The 27,690-nt window shown below is 45.6% G+C and overlaps 1 protein-coding gene across 4 annotated transcripts; it reads left to right on the top strand.

Moving 5' to 3' along the window:
* The first annotated feature begins 1,549 nt into the window (after positions 1-1,549).
* Positions 1,550-27,690, top strand: NXT2 (nuclear transport factor 2 like export factor 2). 4 transcript variants are annotated; one of them, XM_033946460.1, is made up of 4 exons: positions 1,550-1,677; positions 3,786-3,872; positions 22,347-22,491; positions 27,211-27,690. In XM_033946460.1, the coding sequence occupies exons 1-4, from the start codon at positions 1,675-1,677 to the stop codon at positions 27,387-27,389; spliced, it is 414 nt and encodes a 137-aa protein (XP_033802351.1). In that variant the 5' UTR covers positions 1,550-1,674; the 3' UTR covers positions 27,390-27,690. The 4 variants fall into 4 exon arrangements, with proteins under 4 accessions (XP_033802351.1, XP_033802353.1, XP_033802350.1 ...); XM_033946459.1 differs by having other exon boundaries at positions 1,554-2,029; XM_033946462.1 differs by lacking the exon at positions 3,786-3,872 and having other exon boundaries at positions 1,551-1,677.

Below are 27,690 nucleotides of genomic sequence, written 5' to 3'. Positions count from 1 at the left end.
CCTGTGCAGTAATCTTCTATCTATACCCCTCTATCCCCATTTCCAGTAGGAATTTGTCCAATCCTTTCTTGAACCCCAGTACCGTACTCTGCCCTATTATGTCCTCTGGAAGCGCATTCCAGGTGTCCACCACATGTTGGGTAAAGAAGAACTTCCTAGCATTTGTTTTGAATCTGTCTCCTATCAACTTTTCCGAATGCCCTCTTGTTCTTTTATTATTAGAAAGTTTGAAGAATCTGTCCCTCTTTACTCTCTCTATGCCCTTCATTATTCTATAAGTCTCTATCATATCCCCTCTAAGTCTCCTCTTCTCCAGGGAAAAGAGACCCAGTTTCTCCAATCTCTCAGCATATGACAGGTTTTCCATACCTTTTTCAGATGCATCGCTCTCCTCTGAACCCTCTCGACTAACGCCATATCCTTCTTAAGGTACGGCGACCAATATTGGACGCAGTACTCCAAATGCGGGTGCACCATCGCCCGATACAAAGGCAGGATAAATTCTTTCATTCTGGCTGTAATACCCTTTTTGATTATACCAAGCATTCTATTCGCTCTCTTAGCGGCCGCTGCACACTGTGCCGACGGCTTCATTGTCATGTCCACCATTACCCCCAAGTCCCTTTCCTGGGTACTCTTATTCAATAACATCCCTCCCATTGTATAGTTGTACCTCGAGTTTCTGCTCCCCACATGTAATACTTTACATTTCTCAATGTTGAACTTCATCTGCCATTTCGCCGCCCATTCTTCTAGTTTGTTCAAGTCCCTTTGCAATTCTTCGCAGTCCTCTGTAGTCCGAGCTCCATTAAATAGTTTGGTGTCGTCCGCAAATTTTATTATCTCGCACTTCGTCCCTGTTTCTAGATCATTTATGAAGATATTAAATAGCAGCGGCCCGAGCACCGAGCCCTGCGGGACACCACTCGTACCCTCCTCCAGTCGGAGTAGTGACCCTTCACTCCTACCCTTTGTTTTCTACCCTCCAACCAGTTTCTGATCCATCTATGTACGTCTCCTTCCACCCCATGGTTCTTCAGTTTCCGGAGTAGACGTTCATGGGGGCACCTTGTCAAAGGCTTTTTGGAAATCTAGATATATGATGTCTATGGGGTCTCCTTTGTCCATCCGTTTGTTGATCCCTCTGTAGTATGGGGGTCCTGGGCAATTGCCCTGCTTGCCACCCACTCCCACCCAGCCCTGCAGATTTAGCATCTCCAGTCTCTTCTCATTTGTCTTCTGATGGAGACCTCCTAACCTTTGGTCACTTTCCTCTGAACTGACCTCCCAGCCTCTTTACATCCCTAGTGAGAAAGTAGCCCAGGAGTATTCACAAGTTCAGTTGAGTTGCTGTGGCCATTAGAGTGGGGGGGGGGGGGGGGGGGGGGGGGGGGGGAGAAGAACTGAAGTGTCCCAGTTGCTTTGCCTCGGGATGAGGGAGGAGAAGTAATGTCTGGTGCTCTGAGCCGGGGGGGGGGGGGGGGCGGAACTTGTGTTTCCGAGTTGCTGCGCTGATGGGAGGGAAGGAAGGGGCGGAAATAAAATCTCCGAGCCGCTGTTTCCGTAGGGGCGCCTGAGAACGTTACACGAGGCGGAAGTGGAGGAAATCGAAGCGCTCCTCGGGGTGCGGCTCGTTCTTGTTCGGGGGCGCCGAGGAGGCCGGACTCGTCCTGGATGGTGGGGCTCGGTCTCTCTCCCTCTGCACCAGACGCTTAGTCGCTTTTCCACCCTTTCCGCATTAGATCCGGGGAACTTTCTTGGTGTGACACTTTTGCCCAAATCAACTAAGAAGCGAAGGAAAAGAACAGAGATCTCATGAATAAGGAGAGTTTTCGGCTCCTGGTGTTGGGCAGTCTTGTTTCTGGTTCAGGGCAGCAGGATTGAGGGTGTAGGCACTCTAGCTCTCTGCCTAGGGTCCAGATGTTTAGTTGGGGGCCTTCTCAGGTGTCTAGTTCCAAATGACTTCCAAGGCAAACTTTTTGTCCTGATGCATCAACTGTCCAGCAGCATTTCATGCCTGCTACTTCCTGTAAGTTTTGCTCTCCTCCTATTATTGTAGGGCCCAGTTTGCCTTAAAATGTATTTTTATTACAGTGGGATGGGAAGGAAGAAAGATAGTGTGCTTGTTTCTTTAGAACCTATCAAAGGGTTAATCCATAGTGGGCTTGTTTCTCGAGAACCTATCAAAGGGTTAATCCATAGTGGGCTTGTTTCCTGAGAACCTATCAAAGGGTTAATCCATAGTGGGCTTGTTTCTCTAGAACTTATCAAAGGGTTAATAATCCATAGTGGGCTTGTTTCTTGAGAACCTATCAAAGGGTTAATCCTGCCCTTGTCTGGTCAGACTACATTTCTTGGTTAATGACATCATGTATTTATTATATTTCGCTGCTGTTGCTAGTGTTTCTTTTTCTTTCTCCCAATATTTGTGGGCAGTCTAATTTTTGTGTTGGCTTTAGACACTGTATGTCTGATATTTATTTATAACACATCACTAAAGCAATACATCTAAGCAGTATATTACATCTAATATATCTCATTTCAAATAGTACAGTAGAAAATACTTTTTTCTGAGACTCTGATCTGAATCCAGATTTCACCCTTTCACAATATCTCTGAATCAAGGCCTTAGTCCTCCACAGCTAAGAGACTGTCTGGCTGGGTTATTGCATAATTAATTTATAGGGCTATTTTAACCCAAAGTATTCAGCTGAAAATTCATCTTAATTTAGGAGCTTATAAATTTAGGACTGCCATTCATTTACCTAGATTAATGAGCCTAATTTTTGAGTAAGAACCCCCTGGGTATCAGGGAGCCGGCTACATACTTTCTCTCTCTCACTCTCCACCCCCTCCACCCCCAATTGCTCTGTGAGGAATCTTGGGGATGGGAGTCCATGGTTGGGGTCTGTCCGACAAGCAACCAGAAGAATAATTTTGATGAGGTTTGACAGTTTCTGAGAAATCCTTTTCCTGCAGACAGGCTGTTTCAGGAAAGCAGGCACCAGAAGTCACTATGAGGATTCCCATGTCTTTATTATCACAGGGCTTTTTTGAGACAGTGGACAATGTGGGATCCTTTTTGGGGATATAAGTCCCAATCCCCCCTTGCAACATACAATAAAAGCTATTTAGTTTCTATCTGAAAACTCTTAATACACAGTGATGCCAATGGAAGCTATATTCTTCGGTGGTGCAGGAGTCTGAGGTCTTTTCCTCTTATTAATAATTATTCACATAGTTGTGTATAGGAAACCCGTTTTTTCATTTTTGTACTTTGAATAGGAGCCGTAGTTATTAATTCTTTTCCCTTGTAAGATGACATGTATATCTGTGAATGTGGTAAGCTGCACTTAGGGCAAAGGTTAGGATGGTTAATAGTAGGGCTATGGAGTCAGAAACAATTTTGGGTGGATTTGGTCTTGATATTAGTACTAACTGCAACACCAGCTTCAAAATTAAAAAAAAAAAAACCCTTAGAATATATGGTAAGTTTATCATTTTATAGTTAGATATATATTTTTCCTGGATCTAAAGTACTGGTAAATGTAAGTATTTACCAGTACTTTAGATCCAGAACAAAAATTTCAAGCCTAATATCAGTAGGAGTTGGAGTCAAAGGTCTGGTGTACCAACTCCACAGCCCCGGTTAATAAGCAGCCGTTATTGCACATAACATACTCATCTTTTCTTGCCTGAAGTTTTCATAAGCAGTAGCAAAAATAGTGGTGTTTCCATCTCCTGTGTGACTTAATCAATCCTGTGCTTTCTTCTTTATCCTTAAGGATTTTAGAATCCGAGCTGGCGAGGCTTGTAGAGCTGCAGAAAAATTTGTGAACCTTTATTATGAAATGATTGACAAGCAAAGACATGTAAGTGCTGCATATTTCCTCTTTATGCGATATGTAGCTCACGCCATTCCAATGATAGTTCAAGGTGCATTACATTCAGGTACAGTAGGTATTTCCCTTTCTCCGAGGACTTGAGACCATGGAGGATTAAGTGTCTTGCCCGAGATCTGATGTATGCCTCGTATTCCGCCAGTGTCGTTATGCTCATGTTATCCCTCTCCTCATGTTGCTTCACTGGCTTCCGCATACCATTCAAACACCTCTTACTGGCTACAACAGGGATCTCAAAGTCCCTCCTTGAGGGCCGCAATCCAGTCGGGTTTTCAGGATTTCCCCAATGAATATGAATGAGATCTATGTGCATGCACTGCTTTCAATGCATATTCCCTAGCAACAGCAGCAGATGAATCCAGAGACCAATGGGATAGCTCACATCTACCAGCAGGCGGAGATAGAGAAACTGATTAACAGGTGGTCCTATTGGCTGGCACTCCTCCTGTCTCATCAGTATTCTCTATCTCCCAGCAGGACAAGGTCGCTATTCACCTAGCTCCTGGATTCTGGCTGTGGCTGGAAACTTAATTTCTCCTGTTGAGATTTTTCTCTTCAGTGAGACAGGGGTGTCCGGCTGAATGGTGCCGGCTTTAGGGGGTTACACCTGGGCCCCCCCAGGTCCCTGCCTCACCCTCCCTCCTATGATAGAGGGTCTATTTAGGTCTCTATTTTTTCTTCTTTCCCTGGAAAAAAAAAAAAAAAAGAGAGAGACTGCATCTGCTTTCCCTGATTGGGTACTCTCAGTGGTGCTCAACTTGTTCCTGCCGGCGTCTAACAGCCCTGTGAGCTGGGTTGTGAGTATGCCTTTTTTGCCTTGTAGTTGCAAGTTCTATTTTCTGGTGGTTAGTGTTGTGTTCGGTTCTTCGGGGGACACGGTGGCTGTGCGGTTAGTGGTTTGCCTGATGTTTACTTTGTTTCTCATCGGCTAAGTTTTGGTGAGCGGTACATATTTTACAGTTTGTGGAGGCTCATTTTCTTTTTTGCATATGTTTGCGTGAAGAGAGCCCCTGAATTATAGTTTGGGCTCGATTAAGAGGAGCTGCTGCTTTCCCGCGCGCGGGAGACGCATGGTGTTTTTACTGTGGGGGCAGGGGGGAGTACTTGCGTTTACAGCGTGTTACGCTACTGGGTGTGCGCTGTTTATGGAGACCGTGCCTTTCCGCGGGCTGGTGGATCGCACTGGTGCTCCGACGCTGACAGACGCGCTGCGGCGTTCTTGTGGTCTGTTTCAGCGGCTTCTTTCTCTCTGCGCCTTCCCGGTCTCCCTGTTTTTCCCTCCCAGTTGCATAGAGCCGGCGAAACAGGCTCAGGCTTGTTCTCTTGCTCGGCTGAGCGCGTCACAGTGTGGCTTGAGTTTCCTGCTTGCCGCGGCTGTGTTTGCTTCCCCGGCTGAGAGCCGCGGTCTTTCAGTGAACAATGGTCTAGCGCTCCTGCACTGGGGGGGGGGGGGGGGGCGTTCAGCAGTTTCCTTAGTAGCTGGCTTCTATGGGCTCTTCCGTGGCTTCTATGCCTCTTGGTCAAATGCGAAGGAAGTTGCTTGCAGTTTTCTCCTGCTTTCATGAGATATTGGGGCCCGGTGTGTGGAGGTCTCCCGAGTTCATTAATTTGCCGCGCTAGCGTTATTTCCTGGGGTTCTCTGCAGACCCATTAGAGTGAGGTTTGACTCTGTTCTTCACCACCCAGTTTCGGCTTCCCTCCATCCTGGGTTGGTAGAAGCCATGTCTCAAGGTACAACTTGAGCCAGTTGCAGGAGAGTTCCCAGTTTTTTTCTTTGTGGATCTCTTCATCTCTCTCGAGGTCTCACCTGGGTGACACTATGTACGTTTGGCAGTTCCTTATTATTGGTGCCATTGATGCTGCGCGGATGGTGTCTGGTAGCGCTGTTGTACTGCTTCCTACCCTTTGAAGCTGTTTAGGGACATATTGGCTATTTCCGAGTTCCATCGGGCGTAACAATCTTTTCTGTATAGCGTTCCAGAGTCTACGGCCGGGGTGTCCCATCATTTGCCTTCCCTGGGCCACATGGAACTGCACACGCGCTGTCAGCTCTTTCGGCTTTCTCATGGACTGGGAGCAGTCATAAGGGCAGGTCACGACGCTGTTGTCTGATACCTGTTAAGTTGCTGTGGTTGTCAAAGGGCGGTAAGTATAGCTTCTTGCTTGCAGCTAGTGCGTATTCCCTTTATAGGCCATACGTATTTCGCCCCCGTGGCATGGAGTTGGTACTATTTTCATGGTTACAGTATATTCCTCTTTACATTGGGCAACTTGATTTTTCCTAGGAGAATCTTCTTGCAGATCCTACCGTCTCCTCCTGCCATTCCCTAACCTTCTGCACTTCATTCTGAGGGGATCTTGACTTCTTCCACTGACTCTTCAGGCTTTCTCATGAGGGGGAAGATGCTATAATGTCAAGTCAGTGGGCTGTAAGGATTTTTCCAGATGCTTGCATCTTTGAATCCTCCTCCGGTTTCCAGTTCGTTCTTGGAGTCTCTATGTTTTGTGTTTCCCTTTTCAGTGTTACTGGTCCTCAGGACAGTTCTTGTAGTTCTTCGGGAACTAAGGGACGTTGTTCCACTTCCTGCATGGTGCCCGAGACGGGGGCATTGGGCAGGCTGGATCCCATTCTGCTGAATTGGTTTTACGGGGTTGCACATTTCTGCAGACAACCTGGGAGTATATTTACATTTTCTCTAGGGACTCCGAATCAGCACTTGGTTTGCCTGCCTCTCTTGGAGCAGCACTTTCGGTTTTGGCACATGCCATTTCGCCTACCCCAGGCTTCACGAACGTTTTAGGTGATGTGGGCGGTGGTACCGTTTTGGCGCTACTAGGCGATTCTTCTAATTTCTTCTTGACTGCCTGCTTGATTCGTACGACGTCCAGTTGGGCCATTTGTCTGACGAGAAAAGGGTGGTATCTTTTCCTCAGTTCTTTACACGTGCATCTTCGAATTTGCACAGCGCTCTTTTCTCCTGTACTATTTATTGGTATATCGGGGTAATGTTTTTCTTCATATAGGAGAGACATGTGTTTCTTTCCGGAGACTTAGGCGTGGGGTCTCGGTCTCAGATTGGTATTTTTCTTCGCTTACCATGACCAAGAGTATAGGATTCTGTACGGTTTTCTGGGATCCATATTGCTGACTCCACTGGAACTTCGGCTTGCTTTTCCCCTTCTTATGCTTCAGCAGTCACTTTTGTTCCTGTGGTTCCCGGTATCTCTTTTCACAGCATGCCTTGGTCTTTACTGGACTAGCTCATGACCAATGACCATCCAGGGCTGTCGGGTTGGGGGGCTCGGTGGCTTCCATCCTCAGCTCCAGGAGTCTGGTCTTCGGAGGCAACTCAGTACCTGTTCATTCTTCTGCTCTTGAGCAGGGTCAGGCTACCTTTCTGGAGCTTCAGATCATTCTTCCGGATTGCCGCTGAGGGTCCTTTTGGTCAGTATTTAGGATGGGGGTCTTTCTCTACAGCTTGGGCAGTAGAAAGGTGTTGTACTCAGTGGCAGGTGAAGTTGGTCTGCTTCATTGGGTGGACTCTCGTCTTCTGTTGGCAGATCCTTTTATGGATCAGGATAAGAGTGTGGATAGACTTTCTCTCCGCGGAATCTGAGCATGGCCCATTTCTTGAATGTTACTGTGTACAGCGCTGTGTACGCTCTTGAAAGTGTGCATGTTAGTACTAGTATAATCTTCTGCATCCTGGATATTGTGGTTTGTGGCTCAGGCGTTCTAGCTCATTTTAGAAAAGCGAGATCTCCTTGACCTAGACCTCATGGCCCCGTCTCTCAATTCTCTCTTCCTAGTTTCTTCGGCGGGCCCAGGAAGTGGGAGTTACAGGGGGTTGCTGCATGGCTCCTTTCTCGCTTCTGCCTTCTCCTTTTCAGTGTTTTCCGCTGGCTGATGATGGCTTGGATTTGCCATCTCGAGCTCGCCTTCCGGGCACAGGGTTTGTAGAATCCCTGGATTGGCGGCGCCATCCTTCCTATGCAGATTTGAAGAGTCTTTCGACAGCTGGACTAAGAAGTTTCCTGGTGTCTCCGGCTTTGCCCGCCTAGGGTCCGATCCACATGGATATTTGTACTACTTTAGTATTACGACCTAGTTTTTTTTGGAAAATCTTGGCTGACATGTAAGGGTTATGCGAAGCAGGTTCTTTCTTCTCTTCTCCAGGTGCTATGGACATATTCTCCTGTGGCTTCTGCTTCATTTTAGAGGGTTTTCCTTTCTTGGGTGCTTCTTAACGTTTGAACCACTCCAGAGTTCCTTTTTGGCACAGGTGTATTGCCGAGGGCTTAGCGTTCAATTCCCTTCAGCTTCTAGTGCCATTCTTGGCTTGTTACAAGGGCTAGTGTCACAAACCCCCTTGCAGTCCAGGGCTGGCGTGTGACAAACACACAGATTCGGGCGCGTCCCCCTTCAACTAGGGGTACCTTTCAGGATTTTTAGGCAGCCCCCAGACAACGGTCTAGGCCCCCTCGAGATATAGGGTAAGTACAAGGTTTCACTATATCACCAAGCAAACAAGTTCTTTAGGAAAACATAAGTGGTTTATTCTGACCTCCAGGTCAAAAGATATGCAACAGCAAAACCATATCACTTTGCAGGTCATTGAACAAAAATAGTAAATTGGCAAAAATCAAACTTACAGTACATTTTCAAGCAGACAAGGACTCAGTAGGCAAAAATCGTCACAGCACACTCTGTTAGCAAGTCAGCTTTTTTCACAGCTCCTACGTGCAGGCACAAATCACACAGCTGAGACGGTTAATCTAATTAGCTCCCTGCAACGGGAGTCACAGTAACTTTCCTACAGTTCCAACTGCACTTTAAACAGTTCAGCCTGCATCTGTTCACAAACTTATCTTTGAATGCATAACTTGATTCAGACTTCAGGAAAGTATTATTCTCCAACTTCCTATGCTTATACAGCTCAATATATATATCCCCTTCTTCAGGTTTAACTTGGGCAGCAGAGAGGAAAAAAACGATATGCAAAAAGAAAACACAAAACACAAACAGTTTCCCTGTTGCTGCATTCTTTCATTCAGAATTCCATACCTTCTAACTGGCCTTCTACCCTAGGGCCAGCTATTTCTATCTCCATGCCTTCTACCTGGTCTGGCCACTGGATTAGTTTGAAGGGGTTAAGCCTTCCTCCAAAATCCTGCATGGGATAATCCACCACGTTTTCCTCTGCTGCCCTGTTCCACAGCTCCTCTCCTGCCTTAGGTCTGTGGGAGTGACTCGCCCTCGTCACTCGCTCCTCCTCCTCCTGTTTGTCTCTGCCTGCTTTTAAACAGACCAGAGCCAATCCCCTTCAGCCTGTAGCGGGGGATGGGTTTTGGCTCTACAGCAGTTTTCCTCTGCCTGGGTTTTTCAAACTGCAGCTACTTTCCTTGTGGCTTCTTTAGCTGTTCTAAAGCCCGGAAGCTGCCGTTGCCAACCTGCCTGCCTCTGTTCCAGCTCACTATCACTTTGATTATAGGGGCAAGGGAGGTCAGCCTCAAGTTGAGCGCCAGAATCAATCTGGTCCATTCTTCTGCACTTAATCCTATCAGGGACTGGGCTAGTGCTGGTGCTGGGTTTGTCACACTAGGTATATAGCTCTTCGCTTACTTCTCAGCTTCATGTAGTTCAGTTCCTAAACAGAGTGCGGTATATTCATGCGCCTCTTAGAAAGCCCGGTTTGGAGTACAATCTTCACGTACTTCTTCTCAGTATACCGAAGGCTTCATTTCATCCTTGTCTTTTGGGACTCTAAAGGGCTGTGCCGTTGAATATGGGGTTTCTTGTGGCCATGGCTTCAGCTCTGCAGTTTTCTATGTGGCAGGCCTTGTTCAACGGGGATTCCTATTTCTGATTTCCGAAATATGGGGGTATCAGTTCGGATGGTACCATTATTTCTTTCTAGGGGGGTGTCATCCTTTCTTTTATGTCATGCTCGCTTTTCCTTCCTTCTTCCTGGGAGGGGAAATTGGGAGCAGTGCTTTTATTCACTGCATTTTTTTATATGTACGTAGCGTTCTCCGCGAGCTCGGTTTCTAACGACTTTTAGTTGTTTATATCTCCTTTTTGCATTCTTCAAGGGACGCCTCAAACGTTTGGTGGCGTCCGAAGCCTCCATCGCTCAATGGGTCCAGGAGGACATTCTTTATGCTTGCTTGCTGGCAGGGAAGCGGTTGGCGAAAGAATTTCATGACCATTCCGCTGGAGCGATGGCTACTTCTTAGGCTCGGCACAGATGTTTTTTCCTTGGAGGAGATTTGTCTCGCGGCTAATTGGTCTTCCGAGCGTGCTTTCTCTCCCCATTTCTGCTTGGATGTGGGGGCGCATGCGGTAGGGGCGTTTTGTGCTTCGGTTGTTGTGGAGACGGCGTTTGCTTCCCACCCAGATTGAGGATTGCTTTGCTACATCCCATTGGTCTCTGGATTCATCTGCTGCTGTTGCTAGGGAAGGAAAAATTATGTTCTTACCTGTTAATTTTCTTTCCCTTAGACGCAGCAGATGAATCCAGAGCCCCACCCTTTCTGGATATTGTCTCTCGGTTTTTTCTTTTGCAACTTTCGCAGTTTGTTATTATGGCAGGTTGTTTTCTGTATTATTGCATTTTGAGATGTGTTATGGGAAAGAAGTTTTTTACATGCTATGCCTATTGCTGGTTACGGATGCTTGGGCAAGGAGCTATACTGATGAGACAGGAGGAGTGCCAGCCAATAGGACCACCTGTTAATCAATTTCTCTATCTCCGCCTGCTGGTAGATGTGAGCTATCCCATTGGTCTCTGGATTCATCTGCTGCGTCTAAGGGAAAGAAAATTAACAGGTAAGAACATAATTTTTCCTTCATTGAGGAAATTCTGAAAACTCGACTGGATTGCGGCCCTCAAGGAGGGACTTTGAATCCCTGGGCTACAAGTATATTTTCTCTGTGGCTCCTCAATATCTCTCCCTATATCAGACATGGGCAACTCTGGTCCTCGAGGGCCGGAATCCAATCGGGTTTTCAGGATTTCCCCAATGAATAAGCATTGAAAGCAGTGCGTGCAAATAGATCTCATGCATATTCATTGGGGAAATCCTGAAAAATCCGACTGGATTCCAGCCTGCTTCTGTTTCTCTTAGATTCAGTCTCTCCTCTTGCAGCAGATACCAAAGTTTAGGCCCTCGGGTGACTATTGGCCAAGATTTTTCTAGCCCTGTTGAGTTTTTTTTAATGATGATTTCTTTCAATACTATGGATTGCCTGATTTTTTGCTTCTAGTTCATCACAGAAGTCATGCTTGCAATCATTTCAGGTACTATAACCAAACAGGATTATTTAGTATTTACTTACCCCTTAAACAGGTGTGTTTTCAACTGTTTCTGGAATATACTGTAATTTATTGATATTGTACTAGGCAAATCGTTCCATTTATTTGGCAGCCTCATACGAAAACATCACCGAATAGGTTTTTTGTGTACAATCTTCCTAGGACTTGGGTAATGTAAAAATAGGAATTATCCCAGAACAAGCAGGCAGCATATTTCTCGACATGTGGGTGACGTCATCCATGGAAGTCCCGACTCGGACAGCTTTTCAAGCAAACTTGATTGAAGATTTCAAGTTTGCTGGTGCTGCACCACGCATGTGCAATGACTTCCCGCTCCACTAGAGGGCGCATCCCCTCCTCGTGGTCTTCAGTTCTTAGTTTTCCACGGAGCCAGAAAGCCCTGTCGTTTTTCTCTCTGTGTTTTCGTGCCTTTCTAGCACCACGGCTTCTTTGTTTTTATCTCAGAGTCACTGTGCACCTTTTTTGCCTTCGGGTGTTTTTCGTCTCAAAAAAAAACCAAAACAAATTCAACTACCCATGATTTTTTGGACTTTGGCAACCGGGGGCTCCCGGGTTGCCGTGGCCACCTGGCCTCGCTCAGCCGTGGCCGTTTTTTTCCCTCTATGTCCCGGCCTCTTATCCGGGTTTTAAAAAGTGCACCCAGTGCCAGTCGGCCCAGTTGTGCCCCCTCTCAGATCCCTTCAGTTTATCGGGGCCGTGCTGGACACAGTTCGCCTCTGGTCGTTCCTGTCTCCCCCTCGGCAGGCCGCGCTCGTGCGGCTGAGTCAGCAGGTTTCCCTACGGACTTCGGTCTCGGCCAAGCAGATGATGGTCCTCTTGGGACGCATGGCCTCCACCGTGCATGTCACACCGTTCGCGAGGCTGCATTTGAGGGTCCCTCAGTGGACTCTGGCCTCTCAGTGACGGCAGGATCGGGATCCCGTTTCTCATCGCATTGCGGTGACTCCCTCCTTGAAACGCTCGCTCAACTGTTTCTGGAATATATTGTAATTTATCTGATATTGTACTAGGCAAATCATTCCATTTATTTGGCAGCCTCATACGAAAACATCACCGAATAGGTTTTTTGTGTACAATCTTCCTGGGGCTTGGGTAATGTAAAAATAGGAATTCCCTGGCTGCTGTTCTTGAATTTCTTTCTGGCAGAACAATAAGTGAAAACATGTACAGTGGTGCCTCGCACAGCGAACGCCTCGCACAGCGAACGCTGCGCACAACGAACTTTATGTCTTGATTCGTACAACGGACTTCGTTTCACACAACGAAGTCCGGGGTTCCTGCGGGGTTGGATCGCAGCGGGGTTGGTCGAGCCGCGAGGGTAGTCTCCTTCTCCTTACCTGCCCTGTCGCAGCACACAGCCGAACGGAAATCTTCCCGATGTCAGCGCTGACGTCGGAGGGAGGGCTTAAGCAAAGCCCTCCCTTCCTCCGACGTCAGCGCTGACATCAGGAAGACTTCCGTTCGGCTGTGTGCGGCTGCGGCAGGGCAGGTAGGAAGAAGGCAATGGCGAACGAAAGAGGGGGGAGGGGGCGGTCCGCCCCGAAGAATGTGCACAGCTGGTCAGGTCCCCCGATCGACCGACAACTGGCCCGGCCGACAAACCTCCCTGCCCTGTAGCCGCGAATCTAAATTACCTCTTACAGCAGCTTCAATAATCCAGCTGCTGTAAGAAGGTAATTTAGATTCGCGGCTACAGGACAGGGAGATTTGTCCGACCGGGCCTGTTTCTGTTGTCGGTCGGGTGCAAAAGCGCCACGAAAGGTGGAGGCAGGGAGGGAGGAAAGGTGGAGTGGAAGAAGAAAAGACGCTTAAGGGGGGGAGAAGGCCGCTGAAAGCACATGTTGGAGCAGGGGATGAGAGGGAGGGAGAGAAGGGGAAATATTGGACAGGGCAGAAGGGATGCTAAATCATAGGGTGACAGGCAGAGAGAACAACAGGAAAAAGAGAAGGAAGCAATCTTGAACCCTGAGGGTGAGGGCAGAGAGAGGTGGTGAGATGATTGATCATGGGGAGAGGGACAAAAGGGAATAGAGATGGGATAGGAAGATAGTGGAAGTAAAAGGACAGGGAGATGTATGTTTTTAGATGTATCTAAATAAAAATAATAACAAAAAATTTATCTTTTTTATGTCATCTTAGCATATTTTATGCTGCAGAACGAATTATTTTTTTTTACATGTATTCCTATGGGAAAACGCGTTTCACATAACGAACGTTTCACATAACAAACTTGCTCCTGGAACCAATTAAGTTCGTTGTGTGAGGCACCACTGTAACTACATATCCTGGAACAGTGAGGCATGAGCATTTAGGCTTGGCTTAACTGTTCATGCCCAACTTAGGCTTGTAATGTAGATTTACCCTATAATGGCATTTTGGTGCACAGAAGCCATCAAAGAATTGGTGCTTAGCCTTGCCTCAGCTACCTTGATTTGCCCTTTTACCTCTAGATTCTATGGGCTAGATTCACTAAAGATAGCGACTCAATCGCTGTTGGCCAATTCTCTGGCCAATTTTTAAACAGCGATTGATTCACTGCAATGAGATGAAGTTAAGAGATGATAGGCTCTGGAGTAATCTGAAGAAATACTTTTTTTACGGAAAGGGTGGTAGATGTGTAGAACAGTTTCCCGGAAGAGGTGGTGGAAACAGAGATTGTGTCTGAATTCAAGAAAGCCTGGGATAGGCACGTGGGATCTCTCGGAGAGAGAAAGAGATAATGGTTGCTGTGGATTTGCAGACTAGATGGGCCATTTGGCCTTTATCTGCCATCATGTTTCTATGTTTACATGCAAATGACTTGCCAAAAAGATGGCAAGAGGGATGCCCACGCCCTCCTGCCTGGAAAGACCTCTCCCTCTCCTTCCCTCCCTCCCCCCCTCCCCGAAGAAAAAGGCAGGAGGGATGCCCACTCCCTCCTTTGACAAAGGTCCCCGCCCGCTCCCTCCCCTGAAAAAAAACAGCAGGAGGGATGCCCACTCCCTCCTGCCTGGAAATACCTCCACATAAACCCCCCCCCCCCCCGGAAGAAAAAGGCAGGAGGAATGCCCACTGCCACTGGACGCCCCCTCCCCCGTACCTTGCATTTGGGAGCAACAGGTACTGAAAACACCTCCTGTGGCAACACTGGGCCTTAGGCCCCTCCCTGGTGCATCATGTGATGTATGGGGAGGAGCCTAAGGCCCTGATTGGCTCAGATGCCTTGGGCTCCTCCCAAAACAAATGGCCAATCAGGGACTTCCTTAGGCTCCTTCCTAAGGAAGTCTCTGGCTCAGATGCCTCAGGCCTCACCCATGGGAGGAGCCTGAGGCATCTGAGCCAATCATGGCCTTAGGCCCCTCCCTGTGCATCACATAATGCACTGGGAAGGGGCCTAAGACCCATTGTCATTGAGGAAGGAGCCTAAGGAAGTCCCTGTTTGGCTCCTTCCTTATCTTTAGTGAATCCAGCCCACAGTTACTGATATAAAAAACCCCCCCCAAAAAACAGGATATTTTAATGTAGTGTTATTTACCTTTTACAAACCAATGTTTTGGATGTAAAACTACAATTGGAAATATGTAAATGCTCCCTTTATCTGCTAACTTGTACACAGAAACACAAACCAGGTAACAGAAGACAAAGTTGAAAAACCCGTTACAATTTAAATCTATGTGCTACGGTTTTAAACAGATCAGGTTGAGAAAACCTTTGAAATACAAATTTATGTAGCCTAAGGAAACCATGTTTACCATCTAAATTTTTTGCACATAATTATGTAATATAACAGAACAAAGGAGGTTTTTGTCATTTGAGCTTTATATTTTTATGCCAGTGTACATTATAGGAAAGGAAGTAGACGAACAGTTGTGAAACAAAGGTCATTGTACGCAAAAAAGTGGGTAATTTAAATACACAAATTTCCCATTCAAAAAAGAAAGCTTGTTATGACATCCCAATACTGCAGAAGAGATCTTTTAAATAGTGGTAAAAAATTAATAAATTTAACCATATCTAAGAAACTAGAGCTGATGCGATCTATCCAATGTAATTTTCTTAATCAGCACCCCAAATAACCCCAGGAACAGGTAGTATACAAAAGAAGACAATTTCAACAATAACCGACTTGTAACGGGCAATCTAAAGCCATCCATGTTGGTTTTTCATGGAGCTTTTAAAGAAGAGGACAAAGAACAGAAAAAACTAAAACACCCCATCCACCCTCCCTCCGAACTCCAGCATCAAGAATTCACGAGAACACTATGAACTCTGTGAGACAACATCCCATACAATCATTTCTCCATAGTCTAGGTCAGGGGTAGGCGATTTCCGGTCCTCGAGAGCCAGATCCAGGTCAGGTTTTTCAGTATATCCACAATAAATATGCATGAGATAGATCTGCATCTCAAGGAGGCAGTGCAAAAGTTTTTTCAACTTTTGCTTTATTGTTTAGCAGTATTGTGCAGCCGCCACCCTTTTATTGTTTGACTGGTTGTCTAAATTTCACTGTGCAAATATAAGAACATAAGAAGTTGCCTCCACTGGGTCAGACCAGAGGTCCATCTCGTCCGCGACCTGTGAAGTGGTTTCTGACCACTTTTATAACCTACCTCAAGTTCTATCTGTACCCCTCTATCCCCTTATCCTCCAGGAACCTATCCAAACCCTCCTTGAACCCTTGTACAGAGTTCTGGCCTATCACATCCTCCGGAAGCGCGTTCCATGTGTCCACCACCCTCTGGGTAAAAAAGAACTTTCCTAGCATTTGTTTCTAAACCTGTCCCCTTTCAATTTCTTCGAGTGACCCCTAGTGCTTGTGGCTCCCCACAGTTTGAAGGAATCTGTCCTTATTCACTTTCTCTATGCCCTTTAGGATTTGAAGGTTTCTATCATGTCCCCTCTAAGTCTCCTCTTCTCCAGGGAGAACAGCCCAGCATTTTTTAACCTGTCGGCGTATGAAAAATTTTCGATACCTTTTATCAGTTTAGTCGCCCTCCTCTGCACTCCCTCGAGTACCGCCATGTCCTTCTTGAGTATGGCGCCCAGTATTGAACACAGTACTCCAGGTGCGGGCGCACCATTGCGCGATATAGTGGCATGATGACTTCCTTCGTCCTGGTTGTGATACCCTTTTTGATGATGCCCAGCATTCTGTTTGCTTTCTTTGAGACTGTCGCACACTGCGCCGATGGTTTCAGTGATGTGTCGACCATCACTCCCAGGTCCCTTTCAAGGTTACTCACCCCTAGCAGTGTTCCCCCCATTTTGTAGCTGAACATCGGGTTCTTTTTCCCTACATGCATGACCTTGCATTTCTGTACGTTAAAACTCATTTGCCACTTTTTTGCCCAGTCTTCCAGTCTCGTTAGGTCCCTTTACAGGTCTTCACAGTCTTCCGTGTTTCTAACCCTGCTGCAGAGTTTGGTGTCATCAGCAAATTTGATAACCTCACATTTTGTCCCCGTCTCTAGATCGTTAATAAATATATTGAACAGTAGAGGTCCCAGCACCGACCCCTGTGGAACTCCGCTCGTGACTCATTGCCAGTCTGAGTATTGGCCTTTTACTCCAACCCTCTGTTTCCTGCCTGCCAACCAGTGTTTGATCCATCGGTAGATATCCCCTTGCACCCCGTGGTTCCACAGCTTTTTAAGTAGCCGTTCGTGAGGTACCTTGTCGAAGGCTTTTTGGAAGTCAAGGTAAATGATGTCTATGGATTCCCCCTTATCCATCTGGCTGTTTATTCCCTCAAAGAAGTACAGCAAGTTCGTGAGGCACGACCTTCCCTTGCAGAAGCCATGCTGGCTCGCCTTCAGCTGTCCATTGTTTTCTATGTGTTCGCAGATTACGTCCTTTACCATTGCTTCCATCATCTTTCCCAGAACCGAGGTCAAGCTCGCAGGCCTGTAGTTTCCCGGGTCACCCCTTGATCCCTTCTTGAAGATGGGCGTGATATTTGCTATTTTCCAGTCCTCTGGGATCTCCCCAGTTTTTAGGCTCTTGAGGAAGGCCTGTTGGACCGAAACACGTGCGTGTCGAGCCATCGCACCAATTAGGTACAGTTTCCGAATAAATTAAATTTTGCACACCTGTACTATTGAACTTCTCCACTGTTTTTCTTGCTGGGTGTGAACCACGGCTGTGGAGTCGATAGATAAATCCTTCGACTCCAACTCCTCAGTTTCTGGTACCCACGACTCCGAACTTCACGCTAGTAGAAATACAATTATGCACTGGGCTTTAGTCTTACATCAGAGAAGTACTTAACACATTGTTGGCGGGAAACGAGTAAATATGTTTTTCGCCTACTACCACTAGAGAGCGGGAGCTGACAAAACTCGGTTTCTACAAATTAGTGCTGGGGTGCGGCAAAAGTGTAAACACGGCCATTCGTCGAATTAAAATTACGCATTATCTATCAGACATTAGTCAGTGAAGAGATACTTGACGATTCGTGGAATTAGGGTCGGAAAAGAGATCAAAATCGTAAATAAAATAGCGGTAAATTCAGTTGTCTTTCTTTAAATTTCTTCAGTATAAAGGTAGGGGTTTTTAAATTTTTGAAATTAACCTTGAATGTTGTAATCTAATATAATAAAACGGTAAGCCGCGCATGCGCACTTCCTATGCGTGCGTCCGTTTTCCGTGAGCTGTAGCGACCCATAGGAAGTGCGCATGCGCGGCTTACGGTCTGGCTTCATGCGAGGCAAGACAAGTGGCATGCGCGCCCTTCTCTGCTCTCCACCTGCGGAGCGGCGGCTGCCGGCCGCTAGCACCCCCTGCCCTCTCCGTCGCCTCCCGGCTCCAACGGCGTAGTCAGCACTATAAACACACTGCTTCGCGCCCTTCTCTGCCGATTTCCTCTGCCGCGTCTCTGATGACATCATCGGAGACAGACGCGGCAGAGGAAATCGCCAGTAAAAGGCCGCGAAGCAGTGTGTTTATAGTGCTGCCTACGCGGCTGGAGCCCCGAGGTTTGTCGGCGGTGGGAGGGTCAGGAGCAGGCCGGATCGACAACGGCAGTAAAAGAAGGGGGAGGGGCCAAATGGAGCAGGGAAGAGAAGGTAAGAGAAGGGAAAGGGGGAGTGGGGGAAAATGCTGCTACTGCTTCTACACAGGAAAGGGGGGGGGATAGGAGGAAAATGCTGTTGCTGCTGCATAGGGAAGTGGGATGGAAATGTTGCTGCACAAGGAAATGGGGAAAAATGACAGACAGCGGGAGGGAGGGAGACAGAAAGAAAGAAAGACACAGGGGCAGGGAGAGGGACAGAAAGACAGACAGAAAAAGGGGAGTCAGCGGGAGAGGGAAAGGGGGCTGCTTTGGGGGGAGGGGTGTGCTTGGGGCAAACAGCTTTGCTCTGGGGGGGAAGACAAAAGGGGCCATGGAGAGACAGGGAGAGGGATAGGGGGCTGCTTTGGGGGGAGGGGTGTGCTGGGGGAGACAGAAGGGGCCATGGAGAGATAGGGAAAGGGGACAGACAGCTTTGCTCTGGGGGGAAGACAGAAGAGGGCCATGGAGAGACATTTGGGGGGAGGTGGGTGCTGGGGGCAGACAGCTTTGCTCGGGGGGGAGGGGGGGACAGAAGGATACAGACAGCGGCCAAGGAGAAAGACAGATAAAGAAACACAGACAGACACATCTATTCTAGCACCCGTTAATGTAACGGGCTTAAAGACTAGTTGTTTATAACAAAATAATTAAAAAATGTGTTTAAATTATAATAAAGAATTCAATATAAGGAAAGAAACTGAAAGTTTTATTCAAAAATAAGCAGTGGTTCAGAAGTTACAGCAATTTGCCCGTTTTTCAGTGTAGATCAGCAAAGAATGCTCGCAAACAATGTGTTAATTATGACTATTGCTTGTGAAATAGGACATTTGAACTTGCTGTATATTTTTTTATTATTATAATTTAAATTTATCAGTAGTCGGTACATTTTTATCGTCTCCGACTCCAGGTACCCAAAATTGTCTCCGACTCCACAGCCCTGGTTTGAATTGTGGAGATGATTCTCCTGTCTTGCTGCTCAAAAAGGAGTGTGGGCGAATCGGGGCATTTCCAGAACTCAGGCATGATATCACTTATGCACCCAACTGCCCTTAGTTGCTCGCCAGCATTTAGACCAGGTTTCAGCAGGCACAAGTGCTTATGGCCAAAGTTAGACGTGAGATCTGCTTAGCGCGGATCTTCCCAGCACCTAACTTTGGAGAATTGGGCTCATGTTCGGGGAACTTGGCTGATCTGAGATCTCTGTGCTGACATTTTACTGTGAGGAGGAACGAGGAGGCCATAATGGCAGGAAAACTCTGCTCTTGGAATTTTCCACTGCATGGAACCTAGAATTTAATTCTGGAATGTTACAGTGGATGAGAGGGCTAATCACTGACGGATTGTAAGGGTTTGGATTGAAAAGATATACTTTCATCCACGTTTTATCTCTCTCAGTCCACTTTTTACTTGCTAAGGTGTTTAAGAATATGTGTATGAAAGAGATTTAATAATGCATGCAGTAATCTGAGTATATTGCACTTCTCTCATGAGCACGCCAGACTTTGCTGCTCAAGAATTCTCTCCTGGGCCTATTTCAAATAGCAGACAGAGACCACAGGCCTTGTATTAAATGTCTTGCGGGATTATGGAGGTGATATTATGGATAACTGCCAATACCAGGGTGGCATGGGAAGAATATCCCAATGGTTAGTGTGGTGTGTGTTTTTATCCTAGTGAATTAGAATTGATTCCCACAGCAGCTGCTTGTGACTCTGGGCAAGTCACTTAAACTTCCTATTATCCCAGGTACAAAATCTACATTAGATTGTCAGCCCACTAGGGAGAGAGAAAATACCTGCATATAATGTATACGAGGGGCCATTGAAAAATTCTCCGCCCAACCAAGCAGAAAATGATGCGGAGCCATGAAACTTACAAATTATTCCACACTTTTCTTGACACTTTTTGTATTTAGTAAATGGGCAGAAGTATAGGGAAACCAAGCCATTGTGACATCACCGATGAGGTTGGCTCTTAGGCATTGGTGGAATAAGGCATTATGACATCACAATATGAGGGGCCACTGAAAGGTTCTTAGCCCAACCAAGAAGAGAATGGGGAAAGTGTGGTGCAGTGGTTAAAGCTACAGCCTCAGCACCCTGAGGTTGTGGGTTCAAACCCACACTGCTCCTTGTGACCCTTGGCATATCACTTAATCCCCCCATTGCCCCAGGTACATTAGATACATTATGAGCCCACTGTCAGGTTTGTTAGTGGCCCCCACAATATTAGGTGGTAGGGGTTAAGTGAGAGGCGCCCTGATAAACGCCCGGTCCCAGGTTCAGTTCCCTCACTGAAGACTCACCAGGAAGTAGAATCAAAGAGGCACAGCCAGAGGTGATTGCATAAATAATATATTATAGAAATAGTCTTACAGAAAAGCAATATTCTGAAGCATTACAATAATTAAGCATTACAATTGTTGAGAGAGCAAAGCAGTTTCCCTGCCTTACATAGTTCAGAGGCAAAGAGACAGAGAGTCTGAAGTTCTATGGAGAGAGAGAGAGAGAGAGCCAAGAGCCCAGAGATAAATAGATAGATTGATAGAGCAGAGAGGAGGCTTTTATACCTTGGAATCTTATTCTGAATATAGAAATTATTGTATGTCCCAGTATCTTTCTGTTTAGAATTTGTAAACTGTTTGAAACAATGGTTAATTTAATTGATAAAGGAGGGTGTAATATTTGCAGGCATGGTGATGGGATTAGTCTCTGGCTTCTTTGTTCCATGCACCTGGACCCATTGTCCTAAGCACCCTCTTAATCAGACATTAACACCTTTCAATCAGGGCTACTTAAAACATATCAGGGATACTTAAAACCGTCTTCCTGCCCTCAGGGTCTATCTGCATTCCCATGCCAGAGTCAGATTGATATAATTTCCCATAGGCCTTCGCTGACATAAGTAATGCCAACTGAAAATGCTGAATGGTAGCGATAGCTAGGCTGACATCCACCAGAACAGACAGGGAAAAATGCTTCAGTACCTGAATAAATTCATGTAAACCATTCTGAGCTCCCCTGGGAGAACAGTTGAGACAATTGAATAAATATGATGTGGAGCCATGAAACTTACAAGTTATTCCACACTTTTCTTGACACTTTTTGTTTCAATGAAGCAAATGCATCTAGTAAATGGGCGCAAATATAGGGAAACCAGCCATTGTGACATCATTAATGAGGCTGGCTCTTAGGCATTGGTGGAATGAGGCATTATGACATCACAATATGCGGGGGCGGCTGAAAAGTTCTCAGCCCAACCAAGAAGAGAATGGGGAGAGTGTGGCACAGTGGTTAACGCTACAGCCTCAGCACCCTGAGGTTGTGGATTCAAAGCCGCACTCCTCCTTGTGACCCTGGGCAAATCACTTAATCCCCCCATTGCCCCAGGTACATTAGATACATTATGAGCCCACCAGGACAGACAGGGAAAAATGCTTGAGCACCTGAATAAACTCATGTAAACCATTCTGAGCTCCCCTGGGAGAATAGAATAGAAAATTGAATAAATATGATGTGGAGCATGAAACTTACAAATTATTCCACACTTTTCTTGACACTTTTTGCATTTAGTAAACGGACACAAGTATAGGGAAACCAACCCATAGTGACATCACCGATGAGGTTGGCTCTTAGGCATGGGTGGAATAAGGCATTATGACATCACAATACGAGTGGCCACCGAAAGGTTCTCAGCCCAGCCAAGAAGGGAATGATGTGGAGCCACGAAACTTACAAGTTATTCCACACTTTTCTCGACACTTTTTTTCCATTTCATATCATTGAATACAAAAGTGTCGAAAAGGATGGAATAGCTTGTAAGTTTTGTGGCACCACATCATTCTCTTCTTGGTTGGGTTGAGAGCTTTTCAGCAGCCCCTTGTACAGTGCTGTGTACATCTAGTGCTATAGAAATGATTAGTAGTAGCACGAGTAGCAAAGGAGGGATCTTCTAAGAAGGGACCGCCATGACCCAGGCAGCCATTCTCCAGTGTCTGATGGCCAGTGAATGAGGCGTGTACACATGTGTGTAAGTTTAAAACATTTTATGAAGTCTTGCTGATCATTTATTCTAAAGGTGCTGATTAAGCTGTACCAGGAGAAAGCGACTTTAGTGTGGAATGGGAATGCGGTGTCTGGACGGGAGGCGCTGATGGAGTTCTTCGAGATGCTTCCACCTACTGACTTCCAAGTGACTGTATTTGACTGTCAGCCAGTTCATGGTAAGGCTGCTGGTTTCTTGTTTTTTTTTTACTCCTGTTGTCTGCTAAGTACACTGATTACAGGCTAGTAATCATAACCTTTCATTCAGGTTTCTTAATAGATGCTATTTGTAACTTGAGGGAAATTGAGTACAGTAGGGTCCTGCTTGAGCTGATCTACCGTGGAGAAGTGCCAACTTCTGAATTGGTGGGGTGGGGGTGGTGAACAGGCCTGGTAATACCTTTCCCCACATCTGAGCTATGATTAGTTGAATATCTTATGCTTATAAAAATGCAATATGGCAATATTTAGACAGGCATAAGGCATTCGACAATCAGAGACCCAGGCCCTGCGACTTCCACTTTCATATGCCCAGCTGATCTAGGCATGGTGCAGATGGAAACGATAGGACACTGGGAATGGCATGCCTCAACTGCCTGCACTGAGCGATGACCCATGACCTCTCGCTGTCATTTCCTTCAGTCTTGATGCCTTCTCTTGAGCTGAAGCCACTATCATAAAGAAGAAAAGAGGCCTCGCCACTTGTGGTCAGAGCAGTAGCTTGTTAGTCTGAAAGCTTAGGATGGAACGGAATGGAGATTTGCGTTTGCTGCTGGATAGAGAAAAGAGGGAGATGCTGGAGATAGGTGTGGAAAGAGAAGGGGATGCTGGGAGGAGTGTGTGTGGGAGAGGACCGAAGCTTACCTGATGAAGAGTAGGAAGAGGGGAGGGAACAGGGAAACTGATAAACAGAGGAAAAGGGAGAGAGAGAATTGAATATTAGACAAAGGGCGCAGTGGATGGAAAGAGAGGATACTGTTGCTACCACTTCGGTAGAGAAAGGAGGGATGTAAGAGCCTGAGGGAAACGGAGAAACTTGGGGACAATTAGATTCTCTTTGGACTCAAGAAATATTGGCTTCTAGTCTTCTATAGGATTCCCTTTAAGGTCTTGATTATTGCCCATCAAGTACTAAACTAAACTAAACCTTAAGTTTGTATACCACATCATCTCCATAAAGATAGAGCTCAGCACGGTACACAGGTAATTCAATAAATGAGGGAAGGACAGAATAAGAAATTAGAGGTTATGAAGAGGATAGCTAGCTTTACATTTTAAATAGATAGCTTTACGTTTTGGAGAAGAGCCAGGTTTTCAGATGCTTTCGGAATAATTGGAATGAGCCGAGGTTCCGCAGAGGGGCAGGGAGGTTATTCCAAAGCTCAGTGAATTTGAAGAAAAGGGATTTCCCTAATTTACCAGCATACATGACGCCTTTTAACGAGGGGAAAGATAGTTTGAGTATGTGGGCGGATATGGTAGTGTCAGGTCTTGAAGAATTCCAGGATAGTGGGATTAGGGGAGGAAGAATGCCATGTAGGATCTTGAAAATTAGGCAGGTAAAGTGAATCCTAGAAATCACCGGAAGCCAGTGAATTTTTGACAGAAGCGGTGAAACATGATCGAATTTGCTTTTTGTGAAGATCACCTAGCCGCAGTGTTCTTGATCCGCTGAAGTCTTTGAAGATTTTTCTTGGTTAGACTTAGATAAGAACATAAGAGTTGCCGCTGCTGGGTCAGACCAGTGGTCCATCATGCCAGCAGTCCGCTCACGCGGCGGCCCTTTTGGTCAAAGACCACCGCCCTAACTGAGACTAGCCTTTCCAGTGTACGTCCTTGTTCAGTAGGAACTTGTCTAACTTAGTCTTGAATCCCTGGAGGGTGTTTTCCCCTATGACAGCCTCTGGGAGAGCATTCCAGTTTTCCACCACTCTCTGGGTGAAGAAGAACTTCTTGTTTGTACGGAATCTATCCCCCTTCAACTTTAAAGAGTGCCCTCTCGTTCTCCCTGCCTTGGAGACGGTGAACAACCTGTCCTTATCTACTAAGTCTATTCCCTTCAGTACCTTGAATGTTTTGATCATGTCCCCTCTCAATCTCCTCTGTTCGAGGGAGAAGAGGCCCAGTTTCTCTAATCTTTCGTTGTACAGTAGCTCCTCCAACCCCTTAACCATCTTAGTCACTCTTCTCTGGACCCTCTCGAGTAGTACCATGTCTTTCTTCATGTACGGTGACCAGTGGTGAGGGCGCACCATGGCCTGGTACAGCAGCATGATAATCTTCTCTGATCTGTTTGTGATCCCCTTCTTTATCATTCCTAGCATTCTGTTCGCCCTTTTCGCTGCCACTTCATCGACTTGTCCATCAGAACTCCCAAGTCCCTTTCCTGGGAGGTCTCTCCAAGTACCACCCCAGACATCCTGTACTCGTGCTTGAGATTTTTGATACCGACATGCATCACTTTACACTTATCCATGTTGAACCTCATCTGCCATGTTGATGATAGATGAAATTACAATAGTCCAATTTGGAAAAAATGATTTGTACAAGGACAGCAAAATGTTGTTGGCGGAAACAGGATCTCACTTTCCTCAACATGTGAAGAATAAAAAAAACCATTTTTTTTACCAGAGTTGAGATGATCATTAAAGGAAAGTGTAGAGTCAATAATGATGCCCAAAACTTTGCGTGAGAATACGATCTGCAGTGTGGGACCAGAAGGTAGTAGAATGAGCTTGGGGTAACTGATCTAATTTTGGGCCAAACCAGAGTAGTTTTGTTTTGGACTCATTCAGCTTCATTTGTACGGCCTTCTTGGTATGCATTGTGGATATCCTGAAAACCTGGCCTGCCAGTAAATCATGAGGACTGGACTTGGGCAGCCCTGGACTAGATCCTACTTATATTGTCAAACCTCTTCTTCCTCTCCTTCCAAAAAGATCTCTCCTATGAAAAACCCTTGCTTTTCCATTTTACCTGCAAGAATTACTGTTAAATGTCAAAGATATCGCACTGGTAGCCTTTTGAATTTGTTACCTCTTCATATTCAAACAGAATTTTACTCTAATATAAATCGAGAAAATGTGCTGTTTGATTGTGGCACCAAGCGACCTCCCAACTCCAACCCAGCATGCACCCACTATCAGAGGGAGAAAAAGCCTCAGACTTATAAAACACAAAGAAAAACTGCTTTTCCTTATTTTCACAGGCAAAAAACTCCCTTGTTTAACAGCAGAGGATAGGAAAGGGCCCTTGGTGCCACGATCAAACAACACATTTTTTTGTTTTGATTTATATTATATTAGACTATGGTGGTGTTCCTCACTATTATCTCTTAACAGAATTTTACTACAGTATAATCTTGTTATAACGGACTTGCTTAAATCGGATCCTCGCCTATAGTGGACGAGGTCCGCTGGTCCCGTCTGAGCGCCATTATAAACATACAGAAAATCATCGGATATAGCAGACTTGCATATAACGGACTTTTGGATATACCAGACAACTATTTTGGTCCGCAGAGCCACTTTTAGCTGTAGTTTTGTTCCAATATAACGGACATGCAGGCTCCGCCTACAAGGCGCGTGGCGTGCCGGTGATATAGTATCAAAATGCAGCCCAGAAGAAAATGACAGAGTATTTTTCTTTCCAGGACAGTACGACACAATGCTTTAGAACATCTTTCAGGGTTCTGGTTTTGCAATCGTTTCGTGCCATACCAATGTTTTGCTGAGTTTTGTTCTTGATGTTGCTGATACGGTTGTGCAGTGACTGTTGTTCGTTGATGGAACGTTGTTTCAAGTCGACCTAAATAAAGTTTTAAAAAAATGCAACTCTGGATATAACGGACTCTGGAAATTATGGACTGTTTTTCCAGGTCCCTTGAAGTCCGTTATAACGAGATTATACTGTACCTTCATTTAAGGCGACTTCTTAAGACTTTTTTTTATTTAAAAAATTTTGCTCTCTTGATTTGTATCTCTGTGTAGGAGTTATGTTTTATTATAGTAATTCTTAGGGATTCTATTATGTCTCCCCTGATTTTTGTAATCTGCACTGAACTTAACTGGTTTAGCAGACTAGAAGTCCACTGTATTGTATCTACCTATAGGCAAGTTTGCATTTGAATCCGCTGGACACTTTTTTTTTTTCATTTAGTGGGTCAGTTCATACTCTTTGGAACCATCTCTTCTCCCACAACACACAAGCGTGCAAAAACTGGACCTTATTTCAACCTTTATGTTCCTTAAAACTCGCTTCTCCAAGATCTTTCAATTTATATTTCTATATCATTTATATTCCGCATATCCTACAATTCACGGCGGATTACAAATTATTCAGGTACTCGAGCATTATTCCCTAACTGTCCCGACGGGCTCCCACTCTAATGTAATGTGGTTTAAGTGACTTGCCTAGGGTCACAAAGAGCAGTGCGGAATTTGAACCCACGACCTCAGGGTGCCAAGGCTGTAGCTCTAACCACTGCACTACACGCTCCCACACGCCTTGGAGAAGTGAGTTTTAAGAGAACTGATAACTCCTGCAGTCTCAACAATCCCTACCTATCGTTTTTAAGACTCTTTATTGTAACCTGGCCCTTTGTTACTTCCCAGTTATGCAATGTTTTATGTGAACGCTTGATCATCGTTTTCCCCTAATCCTATCTTTTTATTCACGCTGTAAACTGCTTAGCTGTTTGCATAGTTGGTGGTACATCAGATAACAATTGATTTTGATCTATCTGAGTACTGCCCCTTCTTTTCTATTAAAAAAAAAAAAAAAGACGACAGATTTTTAGTGTGTGAAAGTTACTGGAAAAATGCACAAAGAGATTTAAAAAAAAAAAATAGTTGTGGTGTATCTGTATCTTCTTAAATTTCTTTTAATTATATATGAAGAGCAAGCAACACAAGGTCAGACCACCCTGCTGATTGTGACCTGTGGAACAGTGAGACTTGGTGGGAAGAAAGAACGATACTTCAATCAGAGCTTCTTACTGACAGCCCAGGAAATGCCAACTCGGCTAGTATGGCGGATCGCCAGTGACTGTTTACGCTTCCAGGACTGGGACAGCTAGGAGCATCACTTGGATGTACAGAGATGATCTCGGGATGCTCATTTTCAGCCAGTCTCTTACCGTATGGGTCATTTTGTAATTGCTGTAGGGTTCGCTTCAGACTCAGAACCTGTTTTGTGGAAAATCTGTAAAAAAACAAAGGTTTGAAAACCTGGTCACCAGATGTGAACATTTTGAAGTGATGCAAAATTTATATTCAATTCTATGGAATCATGATGGCACTTGAAAATGCTTGGGAGAGAATAGATTACACATTTTGGTTATTGTAGTTTCTTTAATAAAAATTGTGCTCTTCCTCAGC

This window comes from Geotrypetes seraphini, chromosome 5 (assembly GCF_902459505.1).
Source record: "Geotrypetes seraphini chromosome 5, aGeoSer1.1, whole genome shotgun sequence".
In the NCBI taxonomy this organism is placed as follows: Eukaryota; Metazoa; Chordata; class Amphibia; order Gymnophiona; family Dermophiidae; genus Geotrypetes; species Geotrypetes seraphini.
This window is presented reverse-complemented; position numbering and strand designations above follow the sequence as displayed.